This window comes from Photinus pyralis, unplaced genomic scaffold (genome assembly GCF_008802855.1).
Source record: "Photinus pyralis isolate 1611_PpyrPB1 unplaced genomic scaffold, Ppyr1.3 Ppyr1.4_LG2, whole genome shotgun sequence".
NCBI classification, from domain to species: domain Eukaryota; kingdom Metazoa; phylum Arthropoda; class Insecta; order Coleoptera; family Lampyridae; genus Photinus; species Photinus pyralis.
In genome coordinates, this window is record NW_022170403.1 from 26,447,018 (window position 1) to 26,461,298 (window position 14,281).

Genomic DNA, 14,281 nt, shown 5'->3' on the forward strand with positions numbered 1-14,281 from the left:
TTGTTTTCCTAGTACCTACATGTTAAAGGGAATTATCTAGGAGTTCATTTATCATCAAATAGCCAATATTACATCTGCAATTCAAACAAGGCCAGTGTTCGAGATTCAAGTGAATCCGTCCATCCGAGGATGGATTCAGAAGAAGCCGAGTTTTTCATTCAACAGGTGTTAAGAAGGGTGTTTGCGCAGGTGCATTTCAAGATTGATTTGTTTTGTGGCCTATGGGTAAGATATTTCGAGAAAACTTTCACTACAAATACTCGTAATACTATTGAATTTAGTGGTACATACCTACCTATGTTAAAGAGTGGACTTCATCAAACGGTTAAAATTCAAAATCAACTGGAATGGAAACTTACAAATTTTCACTAGAACTAGAAGTATGGCGAGGTATATTAAAGATTAGTGTTGTACGATGTTGAACGCGTGAAAAATACGCTTTAAACAATCTCGGAAGTGCTACATCTATACCATTAATTTATACAAAGTGATTTATGATTTTGAGTTATAGGCGAGAAAGTAAGAAGATAAAAAATTAAGATGTGGGAGACACTCTGCACTTACCATAAACCGATCTCTGAAGAAAAAAGTTCAGTCACTCGGTACATACCTATCTACTCTTAATTAAGTGGACTAATTATTTGTGTTTTCTTTTATAAATACTCGTACAATAATATGATGAACATACCTTAACCTTCAAACAACATTTTTGATTTTTGTCTTGTTACACTTATTCATAATATGGTAAATGAAATTAAAGTGTAGTTAGAAAATGATCAAAGTTACGAATCAGAAACTTATAATGACAACCATGAATGTATTAATATTAGTTTAGCCATGTTTGGTGTTTCAAGTCAAATGTTGGAAGTGTTATTAAGTAAGATTTAAAAATAAATGTGATTGATGCCAAGTTCAATTTCAATATCGTACTAAGTAGGTGATTTTCCAGGAGCGGTTGCCAAAATTTAATAACGCGCGCTTTTCTTTTTAGTTTATGAGCCATATGTCGATAAAAAATATCTAGGTACCTATTATTGGAATTGTGGTTAACGAACAAAGCTTAGGTACTAAAGGAATTTGCTGTTTCCCTTTTGCCACTGTTGGGCATTTTTAACATAACCTTTTCACGAAGTGATTTTATCTAATCATGAATGCCTATTCCTTAATCGCAGTTTGTGGCAGATAAATTGCATCTTTGAGTACCTACGTCTGCTTTCTACAACGACAATGTTTACTGCATTCGAAAATTTGATCAATGAAAACGTTTTGTTTATTTACTATACATCAACGTCAACCTGTAGAATGTTAAGCTTTCAAGGTAGACTGAAGCTATTTTTGAAACCCTATTCTTAGTGTCCACGTTACATATGTTTAAAGAATTATAGATGCGTTTTTCTTTTGTAATGGTGTTGTATTTCAAATCCATAAATTGGTTTATAACCTTGCATTGGCTATCTCAATCCGAACAAGATCCAGTTAAACAATAGAACTACAGTAACCGGTGAAGTCACAAAAAGTAAAACAAATACAACAATAATATATTGTGGACGATATTTAGGCTAAAATACTACCGAAGATAATAACGAGCAATCATATGCGAATGTTTTAATTTAATATAAATCTGGAAGATTACATTGCGCATACGCACGGAATTGGTTTATTTAATCGGAATTTACTATTTTAGTGTCTATTTTTCCACTTTAGGATTGTTTTTAATTGCTTAATTTCTTGTCTAATTTTATCATCCGTGCAAATCATAAGGTGAAAAATTGCATTATTAAGGAACATTTGGTCGAGTGCATTTAAGTGCTATCTGTTTGGATGCGATAAGGACGTTATCGTGAAAGTAAATTGATTTCGAGTGTGTTTAGCGCTGATAACAAAGCATACAAGTACACCATTTCTTTTGCGCGTAATGCTGTTATGGGACATTTCAAGCGGTCCGTATTGGGCGTTACATTTGGAATTGGCGGAAGTAGGATTATGATGATTAAGTGGAAGTGGTGTTCTGTTTAAATAGCAAAAATAAGAAAGAAACGGAGCTTGTTAGTCTAAGGCGGCTGTCTCACCGTATGTTGTTGAGAGCGTGTACGTTTTTATACGCTAAGTTTGTCAAGTAATTCGCTTTTCTGTTTGTTTGAATACGCAGTTTCGTTACAATTGGAATAATCTGTGCATATATGCAGTTAAGTTAAAGTTTGTATAAAATCTAATGCGGTTTTCTCCTACGTTGATTTTCAAAAAGCAGTTCTAGTGCTAAATGACACCGTTTTTGAACATTATGATGATTATTTTAGTCAACAAAAGTTTAGTGTTTCCCGTCTGAATAGCCATAAGAGAGAAATTGTGTCCATTCATTCAACAAATCAGTTCGAATGATTGATTTCAGTGTAATAGTAAAGGAATGAAATTTCCTGATGCTGTCAACGAGTGTTTTTTGTGTTAATGCTACATTCACCTGAATATCGCAGAATTGTTGTTTTGACCATATCAAATCGATTTTTAAGAGTTTTAATACTTTTTTTGTTTATTTCTGTCGACCGCTTGCGTGTAGGGTAAATGAACCTGGCTTGTGGTTGTGTATTTCAGATGTTTTTTTGTGCCCAAGAAAGTAGAAAGTATAGATGAGAGTCTGATGAACTCCACAACGGAGTGCCGAGAAAGGTAATAAAGATTATGTCGTCTGCCTGTTTAACCATTCGGTTGAAGTTTTGACAAAAATTTCTTCTTGAAACACAAGGAAATTGTTTCCACGACGATATTGTAATTATGTACACTCCATTAAAAATACTTCATGCAATGAACTGCTGGAATCGAGTTATAAGAAGCCTTTGGTCTACATGCGATTTACGCATGCGCGCCCGCGCATTGGCGATGCGAGCATACTAGTGATGGAATTAGTTTGCGTACGATAAATTACATAATTTTTTTTAATATCATATCACATGAAGGTGTTTAAAACGTTCAATCAAAATCAGGCTCGTCGTTTTTAAGAAATACCCAAAAAATTCTCCAAACTGGCTCTCGCAATGACTGGGTCTGGGTCTGACCAGGTCAGTGATACATTTGGAAGTCATCATAGACTCCCGCTCGACCTCGAAAGGGCACATTGAGCGAATAAGCAAAAAGGTCACTGCAGCAGGGTTTTGATTATACATGGGGCTCGACTGGTATATTGACTTTACAGTGTAGTGATAGGGCCAATTAATAGTACTGTACGGTGCACTTGTATGGTGGCCTGCTATGCGCAGGGTAACCTACAGGAAGCAGCTAGGAAAAGTCCAGAGACTCGCCTGTCTGGGAGTCATTGGAGCCCTGAAAACCACGTTAACTTTCACCATGGAGGCACTTCTGGGACTAGAACCTTTACACTCAGCTGTAGAGGCAGAGGCTCAGAAGGTTTTCATATAGTTAAACGATTGGGACAAGTGGACGGATCGAGCTGGCCTTGGACACGAGGCGGATCTGGGAGGATATTCTCAGGTCAGATCTCCTCCTCGTCAGAAGGGATGGTGATCCGGGCTGTCTTACTAAGACCAAACAGTTATAAAATCACTTTTCCAGACAGAGTGCAGTGGCTAAATTCAGATGGCCGATTCCTCAAATCTGAGGGACTCGTGTCGTTTACAGGCGGGTTGCTAACGGAAATGGAAACGAGTATGGGTATCGTATGTGGTGATCGACAGAGAGCTGACATCCGTTTCTCTCTTGGTAAGCATAGCACCGTGTTTCAGGCAGAGATGTCAGTCATTATGACCTGTGCACAGGAGAACCTCCGTAGAGGTGACCGTAAAAGCATATATACATATGCAGCGACAGTCAGGCGCCGCTAAGGGACCCAATCAGCAGACAGGTTCCGATCGGCTACGGCGCTTAATTGTAGGCGAACTCTAGATAGATTATGCGAGTCTAATAGGGTAAGCCATAGAGGAAATACAATTTACTCTATGGATAAGCTCGATCTGGGTGCCAGCGCACTACGGAATAGCAGTGGTGGGTTCTTCTAAGCGTCTAAATCTGAATAGAAGCCAGATTAGGAAGATCACCGGCGTCCTCACGAGGCACCTGCACAACATTGCACTTGAAAGAAAGCCCACGTGCAAGTTCTGTGGCGAGTCAGGTGAAACTACCGAGCTTGTGGTCTGTCACTGGGAACAAGATTGAGAGCATTATCTCAATGACCAAGACATGAACTTGATGGATTTTTGTTAACTATAAAATGTATTATGTAAGATTAAAATGAATTGTCGTTAAAAGTGATTGTAATACCATTGTATTTATAACCAAATACAATGGTAATACTGAAGATCCTTCGATACTTCGTTGTATCTATTAAAGGTCATACCATTTAAATCACCCCTGGTCGAGATAATACAGCGTTAATTACATGCACGTGGTCACTTGTCCTTGAGTAGGTACCTTATGTTAATTACCTACTTATATCAACGTCGAAGAATGTAAGTGTTGTTAGATGAAAGAGTAGGTACCCACAGTATACCTACTCTTTGATGAGATATAGGTACTTTAGATGAAAATGGCAACAAAATTGTGTTTATGTTGTGTTATATATAACTTATATTCAAGATTCAAGGTTATATTATATGTATAGCGCCTAAATGTTAACACATGATTTACCAACCACGGAAACAGGTGTAGCTATAATATCATTGTTTTTTACATAACAGCGATATGTAAAGAGATTATTACCAATATTTATTTTAAACCGAGTCTTTATAATAATTATAGTTCTGTACAAAATAATTCGTGGCTAAAAGGTTGATGACGACTACTAACAAGAGTGCACTGCATCTCTCGCCTCCGCATTGGGCGCCCTTATATTTTAAACTTCCCACAATAAGCATCAGTAACGTCGCGACGCTCGCATTAGACGCTCCAATATTACCATGGCGGTAAGTTAACATGCATCATTTTACAATTACCTATCATCCTTCTATTAATTATTATTACACTCAATAACCAGCAATTTGCTAACACATGTGCATATTGTTTATTAGATTTGCATGATTGCAAAACGGATGAGTGATTTTTATACTTTCTGTAAATAATTTAAAAACTTTTGAAATCGTAATAACAACGCCCCTTGCCCGTTGAAGGTATCCTCATTCGATATTTCCTAAGTAACACATGCGCCAGTGTGAAAGTAATATCAAATCAAGGGAATGTAATTTAGAAAAGTTACATTAAAAGTTAAAAATAGTCAATCACTCTACCGCCAAATTATTTTGGGAAGTGACAATTGTTTCCTCTTGACTATCGCGTTCCAAAATATTAAAGCCTCTAATACAGATAAATTTAGATTTTCATTCAGAATGGCTCACGTATTAAGCTCCTTTTTCGTTGTAGCCCCGTAATAAGGACCAAGAAGCAGAAGTACTTAACTGGATTTTCCAAGTAATAGGTCAACCAGTTCCAAAGGGCGAATATGAAGATATTTTACGTGATGGAGTTGTACTCTGCAATCTTATGAACGTTTTAACACCGGGAAGCGTTAAAAAGATCCAAAGCAAGGGTACCAACTTTCAACTTATGGAAAATATTGAGCGCTTCCAGAAAGCAGTGAAGGCGTACGGATTGCCACAAGAAGAAATATTTCAAACCGCAGACTTATTCGAAAGAAGAAACATATCCCAAGTTACACTAAGTCTTTACGCTTTGGCCCGATTGACACAAAAACACCCCGAGTACCAAGGACCGTCCCTTGGACCCAAGATGGCTGACAAGAACGAAAGAAGTTTCACCGAAGATCAATTAAGAGCATCTGATGGTCATCTCGGTCTTCAGATGGGTTACAATAAGGGCGCATCTCAATCTGGTCATGGCGGTTTCGGTAATACAAGACATATGTAACTTAATATTCATTTTTGAAAGTTGCATTTCGTATTTATTTAAAAGTTCAGTCCATAGATGACCTCTATGTGAAAGTTTAGAAACCGACATCTTACACTACATAATAAATATTTTTATACTTCATACGCCTTGTCTTTAAATAAAATTTAACAACTTTACGTTACGCTTTGGCGTGAAGTGCATGCGTTCCTATTTTTATACACACCTGCTCCTAATGCAATTCATTACGTACGTCATATCGACATTGATATATATGTACCTCATAAATGATCATCTACAGAAATAATTTTCGAAAACACGCTTTGGTTGCCAAGAAAGCAAAGTCGATAATTTTAAAGACAGTCGATTAAGTTATAATTTGTAGATTGAGGGCATTCACACAACTGATTTATATTTAAATTAGATTTCCCCACCGCCAATAAATATCGTAAAGTAAGAAGACAAGATATACATATAATCTTGTAAGAAGATTTTGTTGAGGCGTGGTCAGTGGATATTTTGAGTGCCCAAACATGTTCTGCGAATCTATTTGATTGTGAAGTTTCTGACAGTCTCCACACATAAAACAGAATCTTGACCATGTTCGAGTTTCCTTTTTCTGCAGAACAAAATTAAATTTTCTCATCTCCCACGATACACAATTCCTCCATGTTTTTACTACTATAATAGAAACGGGTGCTACCTTATCAAATTTCATATCGCATGGGTTTATTTTCGAAGCGTGCAGTAAACGGATTTTTGTTGTATGATACTCGCCCGAATCGCTAATTGCATGTTATTTGCACAGCTTTCAACATCAACCTACATCAACAAGTTTTAATATGTGGGTACACGATGTGATGATTTTGTAGTCATTATGGTTAGAAAAATTGGTGCGATTAATTTTTCTATTTTTCACCTTAGGAATACGCCGTTTAGGGTACGAATTTTGGGAAAAGCATACTCAAAAATGTGAACAAAGCCGTTAATTGTGCTATGGTTGCTGCCAAAACAGATTGGGTCAATTTGAGGACCAGTGACAACAAACAACTCATGAACCCCGACAGTTCAGGGCCTTTTTACCTGAGCTCCTCGGCACATCTGGGTCTTCTAAGCTTCTTAAACTGAACCGAGGCCAGATTATGGGCCTGGGCCCTCACACTGAACCTAGTTGCGAAAAATGGGGATAGATACAACGAGCATTTGATGGTGTACCGTGTACCTAAGCGTGCTGCTTAGTCAGCCTCCCCTTGTGATTAGAATAGCAGGTATAGTGCAGACTACTGTCGTCAAAAAACGTTTGTAGCCTTGAGTGAGTTTGGAGTCTACTAAAAAGTAACCGTCGTAGGATTTGAATGAAAGCCGGTTGTGTTCTACGGTCATTATTAATAAGAATTATCAACGGATATTTGGCCACCTGTCTGAAATTGGACAATGCAAAGCTCTCGATTTTTAGGCTTTCCGCGCTATAACGCATATAAGTATCCTCACTCTCAGAGCTACAAGTCTGAAGTATCCTACCTTCATATAATCGTAAAATTGAAATCTACCACTCGATTCAACTTGGGGATAAAATTGAAATTGTACCTAAGTATTGCAATGGAAGTGTAATTTTGAAATAAGAAATCTCATTTATTTGAGCACATTTTCTTATTCAAGAAATTCTAAAATACGCACTTTACTAGGAAACAGGTAATCTGTGAGGAATCTAAGATAGTTGGATGTTTGTTAAGGTTAACGTATATTATATGTGATAATTTTAAAATATCTCTTTAAGTTACGACACCGCGCAATTAACTATCGTTAACCTTTCATTTAAATATCTACACAAATAAAAACCGACTGCGCATGCGCAAAACAAATTTTTGTATTCGGCGTTAGATTTACTTTTACTGTTACATGAATAATTTTCTTAGGAGGCTTTGAAGTAAACGCGTTTTGTATAAAATTGTATAAGGAACATTTTTGACGAGAATAAAATTTTCTGTGCGACTAATAGTTTTTGAGAAGAACGAGGAAAATCACCGCAGTGCGCATTGGGGCTGCGTTTTTGGGGTGAAGCTCACACTATGAACTCTTTTGATTTTAAAAAGTTTCCTTTTAGTGCATATAATCTCAAAATATCAAAACATTATACTTTTTTTTCTAAGTATGCTAATATCAATGTAGTAGCTACTAATACTGCCTATCGGTCAAAAAATGCGCCGGTCTCGACCTGTCGTCTACAACGGGCAAGGAATGCGCCAGCAAATAATACAGAATTTTTGTCCCATTAAATTTTGAGTTATCGTGCGAACAAGCTGGTCAACAACAACTACGGACTTTTTCATGTGAAGAAGAAGAAGAAGAGTAAAAAAAAACCTATAGGTACCCCGTCCCATTTGAAGTAGAAAAATTGTCAAACTCACTTAGAGTGCAGGTACCGCGATCTCGTATCGCAAGGTGTTTATATGATCCACTGATAAAATAAGCGGGCCTCCTTTACAAAGTTTTTGACTTATAGCTAGAAATGGTATCGAAATGTAGAAAATCCCAAAAGAAACATTAAACGGGTAATCTAGGTAATACAAATTCCTAATTATACGAGTTTCAGCTCACAGCATCAACGGAAACGTGTATTTTTCTAAATTTGTTCGTGTGCACGACGCGACGGGGAGGTAGGATTTATTACCAGCTAGTAATCTTCTAAAACAGCGTGTAATACGCAATTGGCACCGAGTCAAGATCTGTAGTCACAACACATTTGTGTTACCTACTATAATGACGTAAATTATAACTACAAAAGTTTTCATTTAGAACCATTTGCAGTTTTATTATTTCATTTTACAAAGTTGTAGAGGTGGGTTCAAAAATTACGTTTTTGAAATGGTTAAGTTCATAAAAACGGATTCGGAAAGGTGCAAATTTATCTTATAAGATCAATACCTGAATGGTGGATTTTACCACAGATATACACCTATATCTTTGAATATAAAATATTTTATATTCAAAGATTATACCTACAGGCCAACCATTTTAATTTTGTTTAGAATTTGGGTATCTATGTTTGTGAATATTATAACGGAGCCGGGTCACTTCGCCGAACGCCCACAACGCCGACACGATTTTTTGATGGTCCATATCACCGATTAGGGACACTACGCCCACGCGGACGGACACTACAGCGACCGTGCCCACATCGTCGACAAAACGTGTACAAGCTCTAAAGTTACTTCGAGAGCAAATTCTTCCCTTACAAATTTCAACCTTATTGGTGTCCAAATTAAAATTAACGTAATCCTAGCAAACGTTTTGTTGTAATCCAAAACGTACAATATGTACAAATTGCATCTGCATTCATTGCTTCGGAGGCCCACAGATAACGGGCGATCAAAAATGAGTTGCTGTCGAGTCGCCTTTGGAAGTTCAAGTTAAGTATGATTTCCCATGTAAACAAAAATTCCAAAGGTGACTCGACATCAGGAACTCATTTTTGATCGCATTGTACTTCTAATCATCAGCAAATGAATCCTTTATAGTTTTGTATGGTTGTCCGCTGTTTTGCCCGCCCGTTCGTCTGTGTTTGCCATAACCTTAATAGATCCCCAGATACTTTTTATACATTTTAATTTTTGTCCGTCCGTATGCGCTATAACTATTTTTAAAAGTGGCCGATCGCGTTGAAATTTGGTGTACGGGCACTTTAGACATTAACGAAAGACGACTAAAGCCGCCTCATGCACAAAACCTTGTGAATCTATTTTATAAACGCGTGCACATAATAGGCCATAGACAATGCGTAACTTTTAACTCCTCATACAATAACTATGTTGTATGATATGTCTGACAGTTATGCAACCCACCTTACACACTAACGCCAGCAGTGTAAACAAAAGAAACAGTAGTTATTCACGATCATCGAGATTGTTTATAATTTTGTATTGCTGCTTCTTTGTCCGTCTATTCGCGTGCACGATAACTTTGTGTAGAAACGTCCGATCGCTTTTAAAATTAATACATATTCAGAATATAAGAAAGGTCGCCATTGTTTTTCGACATTTTTATTCTGCATTTACACGAACTATTTACGGTAAGCAAATAGGAAACTCTTTTCTTAAAAATGAAAGCAAAGAAATGCACGCAAAGGATGCAAACGTTACTAATTAATTTTTGAAAATAATCGTAAAGATATAAAATATAATTTCGTACCTATCTACCCACCCTACATCTGCAGCTGCTATAAAAACATCTCCGCAAATTCTATTTATAAAAAGCGTAAGGTTTGCCGTGACTTTAACAATACAGTCACATGCCACCTATGCCTCTGAGGACGACCCAACATACAATTAAGCCATAAAGGAATTACATTTACACATTTTTAAGAAGTAATTTAAGATTTAAGTACTATCATAGTATAATACAGTACTATAAATTACAGTAGGGACAACGAGGTACTATTGTAATTAGCCCAGTCAGAATAGGAAAAATAAAGGAACTAATTCATGTATTACCAGTTCCTTCGGAATTGTGTAAGGGACGTTTCCCTAATCAACAGAAAGTAAAGTCCCCTCGACTACCGACTGTGCTAAAGGGGGGAGAGGAGCGAGAGTGGCTCTGAAGGTCCCATTTTATAGTTTTTTGCTTACACCGTCGAAAAGGTACGCTATAGCAAAAAATTTTGTACATAAAAATGAAAGCTTATTAAATTTGCTATAACTTTAAGTGGATACATAATTATGAAAAAACGAATCATTTTTATGTTATTGACTATCCAAAGTTGAATATTTTCATATGTGGATTATACATATCAATGTAGTATATTATGACCTATACCTACATCATGATTTCCTTTGGTTTTTTTCCCTCCAGGAAACCTTATCGTAACTGCATAAAGGAGAGGTAAAGTATATAATTCGAAAGTGGATCGTGCTATATACAATGTGTAACATCAGATATTAACAGTATCTAAGACTATTTTTCGCTGTCCGAAAAAGTGAATGTGTCGATGTTATCTTCTTCATCGCCGTCCTCGACGACCGGTGGGTCATTAAAGTACGCACTTTCACATCCACAAGCTGAATTGCAGTTGATGCCCGTCTTACGATACCCACACCTCGGGCCGCATCTAGTTCTAGTTGTTCAGCTGCAGAAGGTGGAACTTAGGACATTGGCAGGTGCTGGCGGGTCGCTAGTCTTGATACAGCATTCAATCCTCTCCTCTCCTCTCATCCAACCCCACCGCTGTGGAGAGTAAATCCCGCTATGCGGATCGAGTTGGCTAGTACGGTCATGTGTATAATCCACATATTCAATCTTGGTGGGTCAAAAACTTAAAAACGGTGGCTTTTTTAAGAAAGTGTATAGAATCAAAGTTGTAGCAAATTTAATGAGCTTGTATTTATATGAAAAGAATTTTTTTCTAGGACATATCGTTTTCGATTTGTAACGAAAAAACGATAAAATGTGACCATCAAAACCTCGGTCTTCCCCCTCGCCCCTCTAGCACACCCGGTAGTCGGGGGGGCTTTATTATATGTTGATCAGAGAACCTTTTGCTACACATTTCCGAAGGAATTAGCAATACCACAGACAACATATACTATGTTGTTGTTATGTTTGTTACATGATTAGTTCCCCTATTTGCCATTTTTTGATCTATCCTTACTGGACTAAATTGGTGCGGGCTTTCTCTCACTTGGGGTAAAAGTCGGGGTCGGATAAACGCAGAGACGTCCCGATGAGTTAATTGGGGGGGGGGGGGGTTATTTGGTCAACTCTTCGTAAATAATTGACCAATATGGAAAGAAAATCTATAAGAGTGTCCAAGATAAGGAAGTCTATCATGGAGATCGACCATAGAAGCTACGACGATGGTCAAATTTGAGAAAAAATGAGCAATGAAATCATTATTAGAGAAAACAAAAAATTCCGAATACTTCCGAAGATATGACAGAAAAACCGAAACTTGCCGATTTTATGTTTATTTTTTGCTGGTAGGTATTATTTGAACAGATACAACAAGAAAGACAAAATACGTATCATTGCCACTTTTTCAACTCTACAACTTGCGAGCATACCTATCGGATAAATTCCTGGAAAATAGAAAAAATGTTAGATACGTATGCTTGCACGATTAAGACGTTGTGCCCGGGTGCACCATCCTGTTGAAATCAACAAGTTCTAACTTTTGGTTTTATTTGTGTCAGGTTGTACATAGTTGTATTCGTAATAAAAAGTGCTACTAATAGGCCGGGAGGCAGCGTACATAGTAACTAAACCATAAGCGACAAAAATTCGACAATACAGGCTGAAAGTACGTTGAAAACTAATAATAAAATCACTCGTCTGCCAGTCGTAAGTGGGAGCATTAACTTGGGGCGGCGCTGAATAGGTGACTTCTTTAGGTGATCAACTAAATTACCAAACTATAAGGGCCACGGAAAAGATGTGTATCAAGAAATCCCATTTTTTCCATAGTTTTCAAATATGCTATGGCAGACGATTTCAAGTGCAGCGTTGGTAGCGAAAGACGCCCTTCAATGTAGGGAAAAACACCCCTGAAGTAAACCATGAGGACCGTATAAAAATTATACACAAAAACTTCCTCTTTTTGTCACTACTTTAAAATATATCCTGGCAGACGATATTAAGTGTAGCTTTAATAATGGCAGACGTCTTAGAAGTTAAAAAAATGTAGGTATAGTAAATCACAGCGGGTGCGAGCGTATAAGAGATAAGCGCGCGAGAGCACAACGAACAGAGATAGCTATAGATTTACGCACCGCTTGGAGTTACCAAACGAATTAAATTAGGGAAAATAATGAATTGTTTATTTCGCCATAAGATTGTCGGTATTTCTTGAATTCTTCTCAGATTGAGAAACAGAAAACTTGAAGAGAAAAGAAGATAGATCTTAAGCTCGTTCTAAACTATCCTCTGACTCCAGTTCCGTTGTCTCTATGCAACATTGATGGATCGATGATTAAAATCGACAAGTTTGTTTTGCTGAAACTTTTTCGGAAGTATGATTTCTTCAAGTGCTCCTAGTCCATCGCCAGTTGTAGATGTTGTTTTAATCGATGGATTATTTTTTTTTGCATCTTTTAAAAGATCTCCGGTAAACCTTTGAGCGATTTTCTGAACACATCCTCGGCAAGATTTGTGCTGTGTCAGCGAGAGAAGTACATCTTACTTTTGACAGATAGTTACCCCTTCCATGAAGGACGCAGAACATGATCGTTGGGATCAAAATAAGGAAAGATTACAATCCTACTCAATTTCTGTTTCCACTCAGAAGCAGCCTGCAAATTTCATAAAACCACTTCGCAATGATAGCTCAAAGCCTCTCTTATAGATTACTTATACCGTTCATAGGCAAAAAAGACCTGTTGTGCTTTACTTGGAAGGAAAGTTGTGTTTGCCACATATGAAGATAAGTGCTATAAATTTGTGACAAGGGAAGATGATGTGGTAAAAACTGAATTGTGCTGCAGCCACTAAGAGGCAGATTCTCGAATAATTTACCATCTTGGTAAACTACCAACAAGTAGCAAAGTCATTATTAGCGCTTCCTATATGGATATTGCTGTTATTGCTTTGGGAAATGTAAAATTGGAAGTAGGTCTCTTTTCCAATAACACACAGAAATTCATAAATCTTCGAGAGATGAATTTGGATGTTGATGTGTGTAACGCGTTACCGGGTTCCCACGCATTTACCGGATGTATGACTTGTGTATGGTTCTCATGGTTTAGTTCATCGCAATTTGGGCAAATGCCACCGAAAAATGTCTGAGTTTCTACAATCCGTTTGATTGAAGTGGATGGAACTATGTGAATCAGAAGTTTAGAATCAAATGGTTTGAAAGATCTCAGTAGTCAGTATCCTATCGCTATCTCTGTTGGTTATGCTCTCGCGCGCTTATCTCTCACACGCTGGCACTCGCAGGGATTTACTATACCTAAATTTTTTAACTTCTAAGACGTCTGCCACTATTAAAGCTACACTTAATATCGTCTGCCAGGATATATTTTAAAGTAGTGACAAAAAGAGGAATTTTTTATGTTTATTTTTTGTACGGTCATCATGGTTTAGTTCAGGGGTGTTTTTTCCTACATTGGAGTGCGTCTTTCGCTACCAATGCTGCACTTGAAATCGTCTGCCATAGCATATTTGAAAACTATGGAAAAAATTGGATTTCTTGATACAAATCTTTTCCGTGACCCTTATAGTTTGTTAATTTAGTTGATCACCTAAAGAAGTCACCCATTCAGCGCCACCCCAAGTTAATGCTGCCACTTACGACTGGCAGACGAGTGAGTTTATTATTAGTTTTCAACGTACTTTCAGCCTGTATTGTCGAATTTTTTGTCGCTTATGGTTTAGTTACTATGTACGCTGCCTCCCGGTCTATAAATACAGTGAGTACTTTTCCACTGGCCATAGGTATAAAAAA

General features: G+C 37.3%; 2 protein-coding genes across 3 annotated transcripts in view; one reads left to right on the forward strand and one right to left on the reverse strand.

Moving 5' to 3' along the window:
- Positions 1–14,281, reverse strand: part of LOC116163280 (muscle-specific protein 20-like) — a 33,706-nt gene that overhangs the window by 1,665 nt on the left and 17,760 nt on the right. Inside the window, exon 1 of one of the 2 annotated variants that reach the window (XM_031477152.1) lies at positions 565–582. The exons of the other annotated variant lie outside the window; for it this stretch is intronic. Coding sequence (XP_031333012.1) covers positions 565–567 — 3 coding nt within the window. The 5' untranslated portion in view covers positions 568–582. Of the gene's footprint in view, positions 1–564; positions 583–14,281 lie in introns of those variants that run through there. 2 annotated transcript variants of the gene reach the window in all.
- On the forward strand, positions 4,786–6,026 carry LOC116163281 (myophilin). Its single transcript, XM_031477153.1, has 2 exons — positions 4,786–4,910; positions 5,365–6,026. The coding sequence occupies exons 1-2, from the start codon at positions 4,905–4,907 to the stop codon at positions 5,866–5,868; spliced, it is 510 nt and encodes a 169-aa protein (XP_031333013.1). The 5' UTR covers positions 4,786–4,904; the 3' UTR covers positions 5,869–6,026.